Source organism: Sporothrix brasiliensis (genome assembly GCF_000820605.1).
Source record: "Sporothrix brasiliensis 5110 chromosome Unknown Cont20, whole genome shotgun sequence".
NCBI classification, from domain to species: Eukaryota; Fungi; Ascomycota; class Sordariomycetes; order Ophiostomatales; family Ophiostomataceae; genus Sporothrix; species Sporothrix brasiliensis.
In genome coordinates this window covers 618,957-633,208 of record NW_024467139.1, presented here as the reverse complement: position 1 = coordinate 633,208, position 14,252 = coordinate 618,957, and the positions used below count along the sequence as shown (strand labels likewise).

Sequence of the window (14,252 nt, the reverse complement as noted above, 5' to 3'; positions counted from 1 at the left end):
ATTACGCGCCTCGTGTATATATCGTCGTCTTCCGATCTTGCTGATCACCTCGCTGTCGTCGTCCGCTCAGCTACCGTCGTTGCGTCGTCGTTCTTGTTCGTAGTGTGTATGTGTGTATTTTTTATTCATACGGAGTACTTGCCTCGCCGCGTGGACTGAAGCAAAAGTCAGGGGTAGCATTGCCGAATGGAAGGTGGTGCACGGACCTGCCCAAGCCAAATGATCCAGTCGGGAAGGCGCTAGCCAATCATGGCTCGAGGGGCTTTGTTGACCCACGCTGTAGATACTCAAGGAAGCTACGATGGGCAGTTTGGGTCGCAGTTGCTGCAACGGTGTAAGTGTCTTGGTCGCAGCTACTGTTTTGGGAATCGAACGCCAACAGGCAGGTGCACGCAAAAATACGGGGCAATGATAGGGAAACATCCCAGTGAAGCAATTTGGCCGCCTGTTTTCTCTCCTGACATCAACAAAGACGATATTCTGCAGAAGCGCTCACCCCACAAGCGTCGACCTGCACAATTCGTTAGGGGCAGGTGAGCACGCGCCTGGTGTAACGATGATAAGTACAGGAAGCACAAAGGAATGTTGCCCTTCGCCCCGATGCTGTGTCCCGTGGCTCTTATCATTCAGTTCGAACTAACTGTGAAAAGACAGGCCGAAAGCATCCTTTTACACAGTCACTTTCGGAGCGCGACAACGATCGGTGGACTGTTTGGTCCCCGTGCCTTTTCCATGTTGCGTCCTGCCCATCTGCCTCGCACGGTCGAACCAATGTGCTGTGGCCAGGTGCGGCCCAGTGGCACACTCGTTGCACTGGCCTGGAAAGAGACTCTTTGATTGACAAAGGCGAGCGGTCTGCCGATAAGGACGATCGTTGCCCACGAAGTAATAAGTACAGGCGGGGCTCAGGGGGGACGCAACATCGCACAACTGCGCCTGGTGGCGAATAGTGCACTGGACAATAAGCCGGCGTCCGTTTCCACCGCGCCCTAAACCTTAACGAAACCAAGGAGGGGATGCGGAATTTCGGACAAAGTGGATATTTCGACGCAAAAATAACATTCGATAAACGTCAGACGCAGTCACCAGTTCGTCGGCCCTTTCATTCTCGATCTCGCCCACACTTTGGCTTCCGAGATCGAAAGACTGCCATAAACAACGCGATCCCTCAAGTCAAAGTCGGTGGCACTGCGGCGTCATTCAGCAGCTCGTCCCACGTCCCACGTCCCACGTCCAACGTCCAACGTTGGGGCATATAAGACCGTCAGGAGCCGCAGTGAACCACACCGGACGCCGTTTTGCTCCACTTCACACCTTGACCTGGCCGTTGTAAAAGTTTGAGTCATTCAGACTTTGCAATCTACTTCATTTCGTCGCCTCACCCACGCCGCAACCAGACACCATGGCGACCATTGCTGTCCACTCCACTGCGGACATCGCGCAGGTCGAGTCCACGTGCCGCCAGCTTGGCATCACGGTCGAAGAGTTCCGCGAGCTGCATCGCTACAGCGTATCGGCTGCTGAAAGCGCCTATTGCCCGTACAGCAACTTCCCCGTCGGGGCCGCTGTCATGACAAAGTACGGCGTCCAAGGCCCTGATGCCGCTGAAGGTCTGCCCGGTTCAGGCGGCAATGGCCACAGTCGGTTTATTCTCGGCGCCAATGTCGAGAACGTTTCGTACCCCGTAGGAACGTGCGCGGAGCGTGTGGCTCTGGGCCGAGCCGTGTTCGAAGGCCACCGCGACTTCAAGGCGATTGCAGTGATGGCACCAGCCGCAGCAGCCGGTATGCCGTGCTCGCCATGCGGCATGTGCCGACAGTTGTGAGTCCTCTGGATCTGAATTTGATGTCGCACGATGCAACAGGAGGGTAAAGACATCTGAGGTATCTAACACAACAGCATCCGTGAATTCTGCGGTCTGGATCTGCCGGTGCTCATGTTCGCCAAGGACGGCCAGTACATTGGCGTCAAGCTGGAGACGGTATGCGGTCCAATCAGTCACGCGTGTGCAATACGAGTGCCATCTTACTAACCCCGTGCAGCTGCTTCCCCTGTCGTTTGGTCCCGACGCGCTTGGTCCTCGGTAATCGAGGCATGTCTTTGTCAACTTGGGTGTTATGCTACTCCAAGTGAGGCCTGTCTGATCCCTAACGAAGACAATTATTGGCCTCGGTCTTTTCTCGTTCCTATTCGTCTGCACGCCCAGTCAACGACTACCGCTACATACCAGCCGTCGGTTCCGTCGCTTCATTTTGGATCAATATCAAGAATGCCATAACCACGGACTGCACAGAGACTTTATCACCCAGAGTACCCCGGATGCAGATTTCACACAAGTGCAAATACGCGATATCTAAGGTAATATGTCTGCCGTGTTTGCAGAGAAAGCAGACCGGGGTCTGGGCCTGGGTCACTTTTTTGTTACATTTTGTCGTGTCATTCGAAACACAAAAAGAAAAAAAGGAGATTGTATACTCTACCACTTTTTTTACTTTTTTTGGAAATAACAGTTTTTGCTTTGCTTTTCTTTTTTGGTTATGTTTGATTTATTTTTTTTGGGTCATTATTATGTGCTCGTTGCCTGGCGAGAGCGGAGGAGTCTACTCTGCTTGTTGCCCTGTTTTGGCAACGGTGTTCTTATACCCTTTTCACTTCCGACCGACCCCGCTCACGCAAAACAACGCTGTGTCTCTATTCAAAGCGTACGAGCCACAGATTGCCTCACAACCTTCAGCCTGGGCATCCGCCTTCGCTCCTTGTCGACACGCTTAGAACGCCGGTTTGGCGTTCTTGAGCAGCGCCTCGAAGTAGGCCTGGTTCCAGGTACCGGCCTCGGGGGACGGCTTGTAGGCATCGTCCTTGCCGCAGAAGGAGTCGTAGCGAGTGGCGCTGCTGTCGCTGGTGCCGTCGGACTCGCCGCCGGGCTTGATCCACACGAACGCATCGGCCAGCTCGTCACCCGTGTCAGCGGTGGGGCGGACACCGAAGCCGGCGCCGTTGACGTTGCACCAGTCACCCCACTCCTTGCGCAGACCAGTGACGGCGTTGCGGCCAGTATCGATGATGGCATGGTTGGGCATGCCGGCAGACTTGAGCAGAGGGGCAAAGGTGTCGACGTAGGTCTTCTCGTTCTGGCACTTGTTGTACTTGGCGTCCGAGGCGGTCGAGAACTCGCCGGGGCTCTGGTCCCAGGCGTTCCAGCCGGCCGTGTTGGTGGAGAAACCACGGACCTGCTTGGGGCTGCCGGCGGCCTTGTAGACCTTGGCAAGGCCCTGGGCACCGGGCTTCAGGTTGGCATCCCAGCCGAGCCAGCCGCCGTGGCCGGCGTCAATGTACATGACGACGTTGGGCAGGTTGAGGCTCTTGAGGGCGTAGGCGACGCCGGTCTCGTAGCCGTCGGCGCTCTTCTTGCAGGTGTCCAGGTCCGAGTTCGTGACCAGGTTGGGCAGCGAGTCAGGCTCGATGAGCAGGGCAAAGGCGGTGTTGGGGTGCGCCTTGAGGATCTTGACGATGGCTGCGAGGGAGTGTCAGCAGGGACGACGACGACGACGACGATGACGACGACGACGAAATTGAAATCGAAATCGAAACGAAAACGACAGAAACCAAGCATGGGGATCGGCAAAGAGAGTGCTTACGGTCAATGTAGTCGGACTTGTACTTGTCGACCTCGCCGACCTTGAGTTCACCGTTAGAGGCCTTGGCGGCGCAATCACGGCCCGGCAGGTCGTAGATGACCAGACCCAGGATGTGGTCGCAGGGCACATCGGCAATGGCGGGCTCGACCTTGGCGATGTTCGCAATGGAGTCACTGGTTCGGGTTAGCGGGTGCTCGCAACTACGACGCTCACGAACCACAGCAGGCTGGTTGATGTGCGACACAACGAATCCTCGACAAACCCAACTTACATCCACAGGAAGCTACCGACGTCGGCAACCTTGGCGGCCGATGCGGCCAGGCTGGTGTCGGTGATGGCGGCGACGGCAGCCTCGACCTCCTTGCGGTAGAACGTGTTGGCGTGCAGCGTGTACTTCTTGAAGGGGTTGGTGCTGGCGTCCAGGGTCACGGCAGACGCGCAGCCGGCCGAAGCCTGGCGAGCGACCTCCTTGACAGACTGGGTCGGGGGAGCGGCGTACGCCGACGCGGCGAGCGCCAGCAGGGCAGAGTACTGGAACTTCATGTTGACAAAGTTGGAGACGATCGTCCTTTGGGGGGTACTGGAGAGAAGGAATCAAACGAAGATACTGGCACAGGGAGTCAACTGGCTGAGTTGATCGAGGTGTGAGGAACAAAAGGGGAAAGGGACAAAAAGAAAGAAAGAAAACAGGACGCTCGAGAGTGGCCGGGGCTCAAAGTCTTTATACAGGACGAGACGGTCCATGTCTATTCGTGGGAGAAGAGGAGGAGGGAAGGGGGGCAGCCACAACGACCAAGGATAGAGTGTGCCCCGTGGGGACGAGAAGGGACAGGCGACCGACTGTTCTCGGCGAGATTGAACCAGACAGCCCGCCTATTGCTCGAAAGTGGACGGACCATTCTGGATGCGCGGTTCCCGTTTTTCCCGTCACGTCTCGATCTCGGTCCCTTTCAACCAGCAATCAGGAAGCGAGGCCCGCGCTGTGAGAGCTGCCAAATGTGCTCACAGGGGGGCACGCAGACGTACTCGGTCGTGGGCTTCCGAAGACATGCTCTGCTCTCGGTCGATGCGGCAACGTACATTGGGAGGCATATAGGCATATATGGCGGGATGCACGGCCAAAGAGGAGACCAAGACGGACGAGAGCAATCAAAGTCGACGGCGACGGGATGGTAGGGTGAGCATATTGGCCAAAATGCGGGGCGTCGAAGAGGTGCCGTGATTGGGACACACACTCCATCGAAGCAAGTCGAGGGACAAGCGATTGAGAGGGATCGACGTGGAGAGGACCGTGGAGAGACGTGTGGAGAGACGTGGAGAGGGGCATGGGACTGGAACGAGGTACCAGTTCTTCCATATGAGAAGTCCAGGACCAGCAGGACGACGGGCCGGCTCTGGGCTGCTCCAAGAGACCTGTTCCTGGCGTTCCATCTGCGGACACTCGACGACGACATATACCACGGGGGTACATTAATTCTTCCAGCGGGCCCTTGCAGGATGCTGTAAATTCATAACGACCGTTGCCAAGACAGAGGGGACAGAAAATAGACGAAGGGGGAGGAGGACGACGAGGGCGACGAGGGCAGACGAGGGCAGACGAGGGCAAAGCAGCCGAATACGTGGTCGTGCCTGGCAATACTCGTTTAATTGGGTGCTTTCATTTTTATATCGATATGGAGTGACAAGGAGTGGGAGATAGTGTTGCCAAGGCAAGACTGTGGAGACATAAATACAAACGAGGGAGGCGGACAATAAGAGAAACGGACGAAGTGGACGACATGGACCATGGGCGCAAATGGCGTATGAGGTTCTGGTTGTTATGTTCCGGTTAGAAGAGTGTACAAAGTAAATGTCTTTGGGGGTGTTTTCTGTGATCTGTTGATCTGTTGATCTGTTCTTCTCTTTGTTCTTTCATTTTTTTTTGTCTTCTTTTATGAAACAAATGAAAACAAATCCCACATAAAATACATTTTATGATGTCTTATTTACGTCTCCAGATCATATTCCAGCTATTAATAAAACCATAAACAGTCCCAAGCGCTCCACCAGTCCTTCTTACTCATTCTGCTCTGTGCCTTTTGTTCACACGTATTATTCGAGCACCTGATATAAAACTCGCAATTTTCATTGAATAAAACCGGTGCGCCTTTAATGGCTTTTTCACAGGCAGCATGTTTAGCCTGTACAAAGGACACAGTCGAAGACCAGTGCGGCAGAATGCGCCTTTTTTCATCCAGCACAGCTGAACTGCTTCGTTTTGTTTCCTTTTCTTATTTGTTTTACTTCTAATTTGTTTATTTTCGTTATTTTCTTATATTCACATTTAATTCGCATATTCTTCCCTCTTTAGTCGTGCGGTGTCTCCTTCGCGCCTTCCCTGGCCTTGACTCTCTCCCTCCTTCCCTATTTACCAGTCTGCCGTGGCTGTGGTTAGGCTCAACCGGCCCGGCTAAACAAGCCCCTGGCAGTTGCAACCGGCATGCGACAAAAATAATACGACGTAATTACGACTCAGCCGGCAAACGCGACCGTATGTCGACTCGCAGGAGACACTACCGGCAAAAGAAGCGTTGGTAGCGGTGGCCGAAAAGGTGGAAAGGCTTCTGGAAGTCCCGGTCCAAAAGGGGAAAGAGGGAACTCGACGGACAGGGAAGGCGCAATGAATGGGGTATAGTGAAGGCAGGGAAGGTGCGGTGCATAAAGGAAGGAACAGAGAGGGAGAGAGAAAAAATAAAAATAAAAAAATAAAAATAAAAAAAGACCAAAACATAAACTTCAAACAACTCTATTTCTTTGGATGAACCGACGCGCAGCGAGCCGCTATTCGTGTACTTCTATCCTCCCGTTGCTACGGCTTAAGCGAGTCTCAAAAGTGAAGCCTTCTTGGCCATCTGCATGCCTCTCTTCGACTGGGCGCCGAGCATCTCTCCACGTATCAAAGGAGACACAGCTCGCAAAACACATACAGTCTTGTCTAGAACTTGGCGAGACGGGGCCTCGCTTTACCTCTCGTTAATGGTATCCGAATAGCCGTCTGCGTCACAGTGCCAACTAGAGCCTCATATACTTGGCGGTCTTGCGAAATTGACGGATGCCGAGTCGTCGTCTAGGCCCGCCAAGGTGACGATCGATGATGATCTACTACGTACTGTAGCATCCGTTTGATTATGGCAAGTTCCCTGCCTGGTTCGGCCTGTTGTCTTGTGGCTGGCCATATCAACCAGGTCCTCCGTGGCGTTGCATCGGCCTTGCAGTACGGAAGAAGTGTCCTACCCTCCCAATTCGGCAATGTCGGATCGTTTCAGGTATTCGGGAGACATTCCGAACGTTCTTGTGATGCAGACATGGCGTGGACGAGGATGGTACGTCGTATATGTTCTATGTGAACAAGAAGAGCATCATATGGCCGTGGTAAAACAAGTGAAAACTAGAAAGACAGGTTCGCCCCATTTGATGAAAATAGAAATAAAAAAAAACAAAGAAATAAAACATGACAGAATCAAATGAACATCAAATCACGGCAGCCCTCACAACGGCCACCAGACGGCCGAAATGGCCAAATCGATCGACGTTTGTAAACCGCTTGCGTCCGTCTTTTACCCTTCTTGACACTCCTCTCGGCTTACTTTTCCGTCTCCTGTGGTAGTGTGTTTGGCGACGTCTCATTCTTCTCTCGCTAAAGACCGGACTCAACTCAACCACATCCGTGACTTTTATAATCTTGGAACCTTACTCTCAAAACTGTGTGTACCACCTGCCCCGGACAGATTCCAACATGCTCCAACATGTTCTTACATGAACGGCGGAAGCGAGAACGGGTAGCCTCCGTTCTTCATGCGGAACACGCTCAGCAGGAAGCTGTACATGAGGAAGATGACTGCGCCCCAAATGAGCGCCGCCACCTGCTGCATCTTCTCGTCGGCTATTCTCGGAACCTTGACGGCCAGGGAGATGGCGGCAAACGAAAGAATGCCATCTATACGTGTGTTAGACAGTCGCGACATTGTTTTCTTGGATGAATTTTTTTTTGGGACACGTACACATGGCAGCAATGAGCTGCGTCTCCATACCAAACTGGTTCTGGAAGCCCCCGGCAAAGTAGCTGATACCGCCGCGGCCATCACCCGCCACATACGGAACCTTACGGATGTGGTTGAACATGTGGCCCGAGGTAAAGAGCAGGATGGAAATCAGGCTAATGGCCGCCCAAATGTTGCGGTTTTGGATCACCGGCAGCACGTACGGCCACGCCACAAACAGAGCGGTGGCCGAGCCCAGCAGCATCGTGATGCTCGTGAGCCACGCAAACCAGTTGATCGGGCGCTTGATCGCCGGGTGCGGGCGGTCGGGCAGGTGGCGGGAGATCCAGTGGTGAACCACCTCAGCGGAGCCGGCACTGTACACGTCAGTATTTATTTTAATTTTCTCATCTCATTCTTCTCCTCGTCTCGACGTATCCGTTTGTCTCCACCTACCCGTTTGTAAAGTCGTAGCGCAGGGGCTCCGGAGAGGAGACGGCGTGCGGGCCGGCCGTGGGCGGGAAGAAGAGAAGGACGGGCGCCGTCTGCAGACCGAGCGACACAAAGGTATCGCGGCCGTCGCTGAAGTCGAGCGTCGTAAACACCAAGCGAGACTCGCCCGCCTTGTCGCCCTTGGTCCAACTACGGGCCAACAGGTCATACTCGGGCTGGAACTCGTGGCACAGCTGGCAGCCGTAGCGCGCATCCATGGCCGTCAGCAGCACTGCTGTGCTGTAGTCACGCGGCGTGCCGCCCACAAGCTTCTGGTAGGCGGTGTCCTCGATTTTGACCGGAGCCGACGAGAGCTGCTTGGCGTGGAACTGCTGGAAGGTATCGCCGGCGGCCTTCTTGGCGGCCAGGCCGCCCGTGCACAGCAGCGAAGACGCGAGAAGCGAAAGCCAGCGCATCGTCGCGGTTGGAGGTGTGTTGAGATTGAAAGGCAAAGAAAAACGGAATCGAACGAAAGGCCAAGGCCGAAGGCGGTCGAGTAAAGGAGAGGCAACCGAATGCAACTCGATTCAGAGAGCGTCCGTAACAAGCTCCCGGCGATTGATGTACGCCTCAATGGTGGGTCGTCGACGTCGGATGAGGAGAGACGGCTGCTGACGACAAAAAGAACAAAAGGTCAGTTGTCGATGCTCAATGGCCGTCGTGTCTCGAAACCCAAATGCGCAGCTGTTCTTTCCCAACTTGGTGCTTTCCCTGGAATACGCCAACGTGCTCCTTCCTGCAGCAAACGCGGCCCTGTAACCACGTACACCTTTAGCTGTCTGTAGCCTCTGATTGGCTGGGAAGCTGCCCCACGCTCCCTACAAGCTGTTTTCTCGGCTGCGGACCATCTTAGCGCCGATCCGGTGCTCTTTCCCCTGCGTCATCCTTGGCAAGCGAACTGTGGCGTGTGGCACAAAGCTGACATAATACAAAACGCTAGCCCTTTTAGTCAGAAAGTAAACAGTCCCACCCGACCAAAACATTGGCCCACCCTGAAGGCACGCCTGTCCACCTCTCTGTCCTTTCTGTTTCTGCCTTGTCTCTCTCTCCCTCTCTACTCCGTTGCTGTGGACGCAATTTGCCTCTTCAATATTTCGACGTCAGATCTCTTCTTATCGATCAGAGTTTGGTATTGGGTGTCATCTAGTCGAGCCATTGGGCATTTTTTATCGGGGGCTGTATTCTTTTTTCACCCTTCTTCATTTCCTTCTCTTTCGTGTCGACTGCTGCCTTCATCACGTTCTTTCACTACCTTTACCGCGCCATCGACGCGAAACCGACATCGACAGCCATGGACATCGACAAGGTACGGTTGCTTTCTCGACTGGGGGCGTTTGGGACACGGTAGACGACGGATAGGTGCGAGAACGCGATAGCTGACTGTCTGCAGAGATCCGCGACGAGCCACGACCTCGGCCTCAAATATCTCGAAGCCCGGCACCAGGAGGGCCTCATAGTCAAAGACGACGACGTGCGGCGGCACCGGCTGCAGGTGGTCTTGCTGCAGGAAGAGAACGGCCGGCTGAAGGACCAGGTGTCGTCGCTCGGCGACCGTGTAGCCTCGCTCACTACCCAGTACGACGAAGCGCAGCGCCAGCTCGACAACCTCAACAACAAATGTCACGAGCAGGACGACCAATTGCGAGCACAGGCCCGCGAGCACACGGCGCTCCGGACAGAGCTGCTGTCCCTCAGCAGCGCCACAAACGATTCGACAAAGGTTCTCACAGAAAAGCTAGCGTTGTCCCGCGAACTGGCCGTGCTCAAGCCCGAGATCGAGCACCTGCAGTCGCAGCTGGCACACCAAAAGGATGTGCTGTCCGAGAAGCTGGCGCTCGAGCGGCAACTCAACGCGGTCGAGGTGGAACTCGCAAACGAGAAGCGCGCTGCGCAGCGCGCCGCCGCCGCTGCGGCACAACGCCAGCAGACGGAAAGCGACAACAATGAAGCCGAAGAAGACTTGCGGCGGCAGATTCAAGACCTGGAGAAGAAGCTCTTGAACGAGAAGCGGGCCCGGGAAAAGATGCAACGGGAGCAGGAGGAGGCCCGTAGCACCGACAGGGACAAGATAACCAAGGCTGTCGAAGACGAGAAGCGCGAGAGTCTGCGTGCGAAAAAGGCTCTGGAGACGGAGTTGGCCGAGGCGCGCGGGCAGATTGATGTGTTTGAGCTACGCGTCGGCGACCTCAAGTCCAAGTTACGAGAGGTGCGAGAGGAGCTCAAGAGCGCGCGTGCCGAACTGGCGGCTGCTCACGACAAACCAGCAGCACATATTGCAGCAGCGGCCACGGTCAAAGAGGGCATCAAGAAGACCAAGTCTGCGGCGACGTTGCCCGGCACGACAACGACCAAGGTGCAGACAAAGGGCCAGAAGAAGCGCCGGGCAGACGAGCCCAGCGGCCCCGAATCGCTGCTGCAGACGCCTGGCATCGGAGACGAAGGCCGCACGAAACGCCCGCTTAAGAAGAGGGGCTTCGACGCTGCTGTCGTGCAAAAGTCGACCTTTTCCATCACGCCCTTCCTCAACAAGACGAGTAACCCGATGGACGAATCTGCCGATGTGGCCGCTGCCGGTGCTGCCCCAGAAGCAGCAGACAAACCAAAGGCGTCGGACGCCGAGACGTCTGCAGATGACAAGTCCGCCGCCGACAAGTCAGTATCTGCAGTCGAGTCCATGATGACCGAGTCGACGCTTCCCGGTGAAGCCAGCGAGCTGCCGGAAGACTCCATCATGGGCCGGCGTGTGTCTGCGAGCGCCACGCTGTCTTCGGTCGACATTAGCGAGTCCTCGTCTGTTCCCCCGACGGTCAAGGCCGTAGCACAGAACGTCGTGGCCGGCGCCAAGCGGCGCGGCCGGCCACCCAAGGACAAGGTCTTGGGCGATGCGCCCCTCTCGAAGAAGAATATGAAGGTGCAGCCAGCTGCAGCCGAGAGCAAACCTGTTGCTGCCGACGAGCCTGCGTTCACCAAAGCCCCCGCCGAGGTCGTCAAGGCAAAGGAAGCCGTTGCCGATGAGCCGGTTGCAGTCGAGCAGGAGAACCGACCACCGCTGGCAACGAGCGCAGCCGGCGGTGTCACAATGAAGGTGAAGAAGAGTGCCGCGCCCATTGTGGCCAAAGCAACGTCCGAGGCAGAGCCCAAGAAGAAGAAGCGCAAGATTCTGGGTGCCGGTAGCAAGACGGTGTTTGACGACGACGACGACGACGGCATGGGCGGGGATGGTGCGTTGGCACGGCCAATGAAGCCGGCAGCCTCGGCGGCGTCTGCGGCTGCTCCGGCAGGCGGGGGCGGTGTGAAGCGGGTTGTGAAGAATCTTGGCGCAGGACGGACCACAGCAGCAGGCGCCGGCAAGCGGACGATGCTGGGTGGCATGCGGAATGCGTTTGGTGGTGTTGGTGGCGGGAGCTTCTCACCGCTGAAGCGTGACCGTCGTGGCGTGAATGCTAGTTTCCTCGCGTAGACGCGTGGACGATGTTTTGATCTTTTGATCTTGTGATGTTTTGATGTTTTGGTGTTTCTGTGCAAAGGGAAGATATACGGTACCATGATGGTTTGTTTTCATTGCATCGGGACGGCGTTTGGGACGGCTTTCTGTTATATTTCGTTGGGACAACCGGGTCGAGATGGATAAGCTTGTACGATGAAGGTATGAGGATGAGCAGCAGTCTTCCATTATTGAATCGAAAGATGCAAGTTCATCGATGCGTCCAAATGATACAAAAGAAATGAAAATGTGACTACTAACGTTTGTATGAGGATATCCAAAGAAGCAAAGCAAGGACACAAACTTGAAAAATAACGGAGCAAATGAGAAAAGAAATTTTAAAAAAAGAGCAAGTGAATCACCTACTAAAACCACACAATCAAGCAAACTCCTTGACGTGACCGGCGGTCCAGTCCCAAAACGCCTCTGCACCTCCCTTGCCACCGCACTCGGACTTGGGCTTGCCGTAGCTTGCAATGTCGCCGCGAATGCCAAAGAAGCGGCCCCAAGGCCCGATCCACGCGCCAGACTTGTCCAGCGTCACGTCGGGCGACAAGCCAGCAAACAGCTCCGTGTAGGCGCCGAAGACGGGCGGGTGCAGCATCTGGGTGCGGAAGTACTTCATGGCCGCACGCTGGTACCAACTGAGACCGACCTCTTGCTCCTGTTGCTGAGGCTTGTCCTCGTGGCGGCCCCCGATGGAGCGGTACAGGTCCGAGTCCAGGTTGCCCGGGTTGGCGGCCACGGAGATGATGCCGTCGGCCTTGTGGCGGCGCGCGTACTCGACGCTGTGCAGGTAGGAGCCGGCCTTGCTGTTGCCGTACCGCTCCATCGGGTCGGAGATGGGGCGGGCGTAGGTTTTGCTGCCCATGGGCAGGTTGGCCATGTCGACGCCGTTCTTGCCCGAGTACAGCTCGGCAGCCATGGACGCAACCCAGACAACGCGCACACCCGCGGGGTTGCCGGCTGCCGTCTCGTCCTTGGCCGTGGCTTGGAGGATCGGAGTCAGGAGCTGCGTGAGCAAAAATGGCGCCACGGTGTTGGTGCCGAGCTGCAGATCAAACCCCTGGACGGTGGTCGTCGTTTCGCTGGGGGGCAGCATCACACCGGCGTTGTTGAAGAGCACGTCCAGGCGCTTGGCCCTGGCGAGAAACGACTCTACGGCGGGCTTGATGGTGCGCAGGTCGCCGAGGTCGATCTGGACAAAGTGCAGAGCCCCCGTGGACGACGGCGTGGCAGCCTTGACGTCCTCCATGGCCTTTTCGCACTTTGCCTGCGAGCGGCAGGCCATGAAGACGGTGGCATTCTGGGCGTAGAGGATGCGTGTGAGCTCCTTGCCGACGCCGGCATTGGCGCCAGTAATCAAGTACACTTTCCCGGCGAGATTTTTCAGGTTTTTTTCTGTGAATTTGGGTGCCGGGATCATGACATTCTGCGCGATCATGGACGGCCGGAGGAATCCTATGGAAGCCATTTTGGCGATTGTGTGTCTCGTATTCGAGACGAAACGGGAGAGTGAACCGGTCGCAAGATTGCAAGTGCGTCAACTGTGTGGTCGATAGACTTTGACTCTGTGGTTGTCGAGATGTCTAAAAGGCCGTTGTTGCGATAAAGTTGTGATGGTGATGATGCGATACTCTTTCCCAGTTGTGCAAAGACAGCCCCGACGGTGCTTTTATATCGAAAACCTCGCCCATGCGACACAGTCTGCATCTGCCTGGTCAAAAGAACAATAGGTTATACACAGACTACTCAAACATAAACGACCAATGGTTGACGTCAGGGCCGATTCGGCCAACAGACTCGCCGCGGACGCCATCGGCAGTAGTTGCACCTGGCCGACTCCGTTTGCCAACTTGTTTTTGCACTTGAACCTCGACACACTCTGCAACGGGGGTGGAAACACAGTGAAACCGGTCGACATCGAATAAGAACCACGTTCACAAAATAGAAGTAGAAGAATAGAAAACCCGAAATAAGAAGACAAAGAAGAAAAAACGACAGCCATGGTACTTGGCCCGAACCCAACGGACGTATCGTGATCAACAAGATCTGGCTGGTTGTTCTAGCTCCGACTTGGGCGTGGTACCTTGCTTGGCTAACCGCATCACAAGCACATGCTAATGGAGGTTGTGAGTTCTGTTGCATTTGTTGTGAGAGGTACGGAGAAAGGAGAAAGGATTTACGAAAAGGGGCTGGAAAGAAAAGACTGCACTGCATTGGCTGGGATTGCTGCAGAGGTTCACGGAAGGAGCGAAGGTACTCTGGACAAAACTTGCTTTGGTGGCAATGGGATGGTCGTTCTTTCCAGCCCACCAGCACAACACTCCGTCGGGGCGGACAAATATAGACGCACCTTCCGTCCCTAACTGGGTCTAAACCAGCCTGTAGCCTCGGCTGGCAAAACAGCGCAAATCCATCAGTCGACGACTTATATGTGTGAGGCCATCGCCTTGTCATCTGCAGTAACTGTGTGTTCTAGAAGGATATGGAGCATTGTTTGTCCCCGAAGGTAGCATTGATCTTGGAAGACGGCAAGAGCGGCATCTTCAGTGTAAAACAGGTCATTGGAAGACATGTGAATTATATAATCCTGATTTCTCTCTCCTTTTCTAGCTC

General features: G+C 55.3%; 5 protein-coding genes across 5 annotated transcripts; 2 read left to right on the top strand and 3 right to left on the bottom strand.

Moving 5' to 3' along the window:
• Positions 1–1,402: 1,402 nt before the first annotated feature.
• SPBR_07846 (cytidine deaminase) lies at positions 1,403–2,087 on the top strand (the record flags this gene model as incomplete). Its single annotated transcript, XM_040766100.1, has 3 exons — positions 1,403–1,821; positions 1,900–1,981; positions 2,043–2,087. 3 exons carry the CDS (start codon positions 1,403–1,405, stop codon positions 2,085–2,087), a joined length of 546 nt encoding a protein of 181 aa, XP_040616173.1.
• Positions 2,088–2,768: 681 nt separating this feature from the next.
• On the bottom strand, positions 2,769–4,181 carry SPBR_07247 (exoglucanase 3 precursor; the record flags this gene model as incomplete). The annotated part of the gene is made up of 3 exons (XM_040765501.1): positions 2,769–3,514; positions 3,639–3,811; positions 3,910–4,181. 3 exons carry the CDS (start codon positions 4,179–4,181, stop codon positions 2,769–2,771), a joined length of 1,191 nt encoding a protein of 396 aa, XP_040616172.1.
• Positions 4,182–7,429: 3,248 nt separating this feature from the next.
• SPBR_07467 (oligosaccharyltransferase complex subunit gamma) lies at positions 7,430–8,565 on the bottom strand (the record flags this gene model as incomplete). Its single annotated transcript, XM_040765721.1, has 3 exons — positions 7,430–7,614; positions 7,679–8,034; positions 8,114–8,565. 3 exons carry the CDS (start codon positions 8,563–8,565, stop codon positions 7,430–7,432), a joined length of 993 nt encoding a protein of 330 aa, XP_040616171.1.
• Positions 8,566–9,440: 875 nt separating this feature from the next.
• SPBR_06781 (viral a-type inclusion protein) lies at positions 9,441–11,609 on the top strand (the record flags this gene model as incomplete). The annotated part of the gene is made up of 2 exons (XM_040765037.1): positions 9,441–9,455; positions 9,540–11,609. The coding sequence occupies 2 exons, from the start codon at positions 9,441–9,443 to the stop codon at positions 11,607–11,609; spliced, it is 2,085 nt and encodes a 694-aa protein (XP_040616170.1).
• Positions 11,610–12,012: 403 nt separating this feature from the next.
• Positions 12,013–13,107, bottom strand: SPBR_07508 (short chain dehydrogenase reductase; the record flags this gene model as incomplete). Its single annotated transcript, XM_040765762.1, has 1 exon — positions 12,013–13,107. One exon carries the CDS (start codon positions 13,105–13,107, stop codon positions 12,013–12,015), a length of 1,095 nt encoding a protein of 364 aa, XP_040616169.1.
• Between the last annotated feature and the right edge of the window lie 1,145 nt (positions 13,108–14,252).